At 38.1% G+C, this 2,490-nt stretch overlaps 1 protein-coding gene across 2 annotated transcripts; it reads right to left on the reverse strand.

Moving 5' to 3' along the window:
* Positions 1-265: 265 nt before the first annotated feature.
* On the reverse strand, positions 266-2,021 carry LOC113274115 (MYB-like transcription factor ETC3). Of its 2 annotated transcripts, XM_026523607.1 has the most exons (4): positions 1,894-2,021; positions 1,010-1,081; positions 814-907; positions 266-710 (listed from the first exon to the last, which is right to left on the reverse strand). In XM_026523607.1, exons 2-4 carry the CDS (start codon positions 1,050-1,052, stop codon positions 620-622), a joined length of 228 nt encoding a protein of 75 aa, XP_026379392.1. In that variant the 5' UTR covers positions 1,053-1,081; positions 1,894-2,021; the 3' UTR covers positions 266-619. The 2 variants fall into 2 exon arrangements, with proteins under 2 accessions (XP_026379392.1, XP_026379391.1); XM_026523606.1 differs by lacking the exon at positions 1,894-2,021 and having other exon boundaries at positions 1,010-1,137.
* Positions 2,022-2,490: the final 469 nt, after the last annotated feature.

Here is a 2,490-nt window from a genome sequence, read left to right on the forward strand (position 1 = left end):
TCGTCCAAAATGATTAAAAGTGTCACAACTCAAATAAACAACTGGACCAAAATTTATTCAATTTTGGCTTATAAAGTGGCGAGGATGGTTACACTTGGATAGAATATTGATGGTTTTAAAGGCTTAGAGGGAGTGAAAGCATGGCAACCAGAGCGCTGCTAAACTTAAAGCACATGGATTGTAATAATCCTGCTTGTGAATGCAAGGCAACATTGGATGCATGTTGCCGCATAACCACAAACCGAGCATGGTAAAACTTGTGCACTGATCCACCAAAACAAATCCAAAATTGATAATCAAATTGGCCAAGGAGGTACGAAAAGTACAATGGACCACTTGGTCATACAACCAGAAACCAAGAGCATAACGTAGCTCAAAACAAATCAACAATCTGATTACATGTAGACTAGCAATACAAATGGTGTCAGTCAGTACTGTCACCTAGGCGATAACTTAGTTTACATGCGCTGAAGTTTACGAACGCGACTACACAGATGCACAGTATGTAAGTACTTCAGGAAAAAAATTCAGTGATTTACATGTTTTATTGTTCTCTCCCGTAATACATTTGTGAACCCCCTTAATAAAACAAGACCCCAGATTTTTGCTTGGGATTTTACTATCGATGCGATGAAGAATGTCTCGAAGTCCAGTACTTCTCAATCTCTTCTGCTGTCCTTCCGGGAATCCTTCCAGCTATCAAAGACCACCTGAGTACAGTACACATAAAACCTTAATTTAATTAACAATTAGCACTGATGTTATATATTCAGATGTAAGCAATTGATATGGCGAAATCAACAAAAAACAAACCTATCTCCAACTAGACTGTGCATCTTGGCAATTAGAATTTCTTCATCCTCCATGAAATCCGGCTTAGAATTCTGACTTGTGGATGATGTCGCATCTGATTCAAGACACCGGAAACAAACCATTATAAACATAAGGACGTCAAAAAGAAAGGAGGATTTGTAAAAAAAACAAAAAAAAACAAAAATATAAGTCGGACCTTTTGAATCCTGGGAACTTCTGGAGTGATTCGTGTCACTCATTTTGCTTTCTCCAATTTGAAACCGACAAGCTGTTTTTTTTTTTTTTTTGGATCCAGAGATAGATTTAAGAGTAACGTAGATGGAAGGATAGACACTAGTATTAATAGGATGAAAGAAGAAGAAGACGACTATAAAGAATGGCAGTTGGGTTAGTGGAATACAAGACTGTTAGGTTTCCAAGTAGTTGGATATTTTGTTGGTTCACTTTTGGGTAAAATCATAGGAAAAAACAGCTTTGGTTCCAAGATTAAAAGTACACTGCTCTGTATGAATGATAACGAAATGATGAATTTCCTGACTCCTATGCAACCTTTATTTGATTAGTTGGACGAGAGCAGCACTCCAGTAGGGATCAAAGTTGTTGGTCAAACATACTACAGTCCCATAATCTATACACTCCTAAAAGAATTATGTGCACTCCAGTCCAAGTCTTTATCGGCTTATTTTAAACAATGTAGAAGATATAAAAGCAGGTCTCTAGGCCTACTGGCCTTTAAAATTCTATGATAAAAAGCTGGTTCTCCAAAAAGAGAAAGATGTCTGAAAGTTTGCGTTTGTAAGGGCAGTAAATCTTATTTTAACTGCAAAATGACCCTAGTAGGAGGGAGGGTCTTCCAATTGGTTTGTAATCAGTTGGATTTTTCAGATATCGCCAAAATCTTAATCGATTCATTTTGGCGACCACTATGCACTAAATGCCTCCTCCCTTCTCCTAGTCGTATTTTACTCGGAGACTAAAAAAAAAAAGATATCCAGTCTTCAAAAAAAAAAAAAAAATCAGTAAAAATGCCAAACGGACTACAGATAATCCCTAAGGTTATAGGTCTTATAGAAAAGGTACCTGATGTGAGAACATTTCATTCTCTAGGGCCTGAGAAGCAAAATTCTCACTGCTGGCAGCTTCAATGTAACTTCCATATGGAGTAATACCCACAACTTGTGTAAGTGATACCTCAACTAGTTCAGGGGATCGTATGTAGAGGGCATTTATAGGATTATCAGATATTCCTTGACCAACAAGTGGTTGATTAACCACAAGTGTGATGATGAGGATCTCAAACGATATCAGCTAGTCCAACACCACTTAACATTCACAGTCGAGGACTTCCAAGTGCATCTGCTGGGATTATTATATGTCTCATTGATTTGTTCAAGTAGGCCCTGTGTTTTACGCCAGACGCGTCGTTGAATAACAAGCCATGAGCTATTGGTCTTTCTTTTCCTGCATCGTCAACGTCAACCCAAAATAATCATGTTCCCAAAATAATCAGCTGCGGTATGTTGATGACCATCACTGCCAAAGATTGAACTACCAATTTAGTACTGCCACTCTCTGTTCGACCCATTGATATGATTCAGTAACAGGTCTTCCATCCCAACCAGCGGTCTTAAACTTAAACTAATCAGTTCCAGCAACCCCGCATTCAAACAATTTCCA

The sequence above is a fragment of the Papaver somniferum genome, chromosome 4 (genome assembly GCF_003573695.1).
Source record: "Papaver somniferum cultivar HN1 chromosome 4, ASM357369v1, whole genome shotgun sequence".
Taxonomy (NCBI): domain Eukaryota; kingdom Viridiplantae; phylum Streptophyta; class Magnoliopsida; order Ranunculales; family Papaveraceae; genus Papaver; species Papaver somniferum.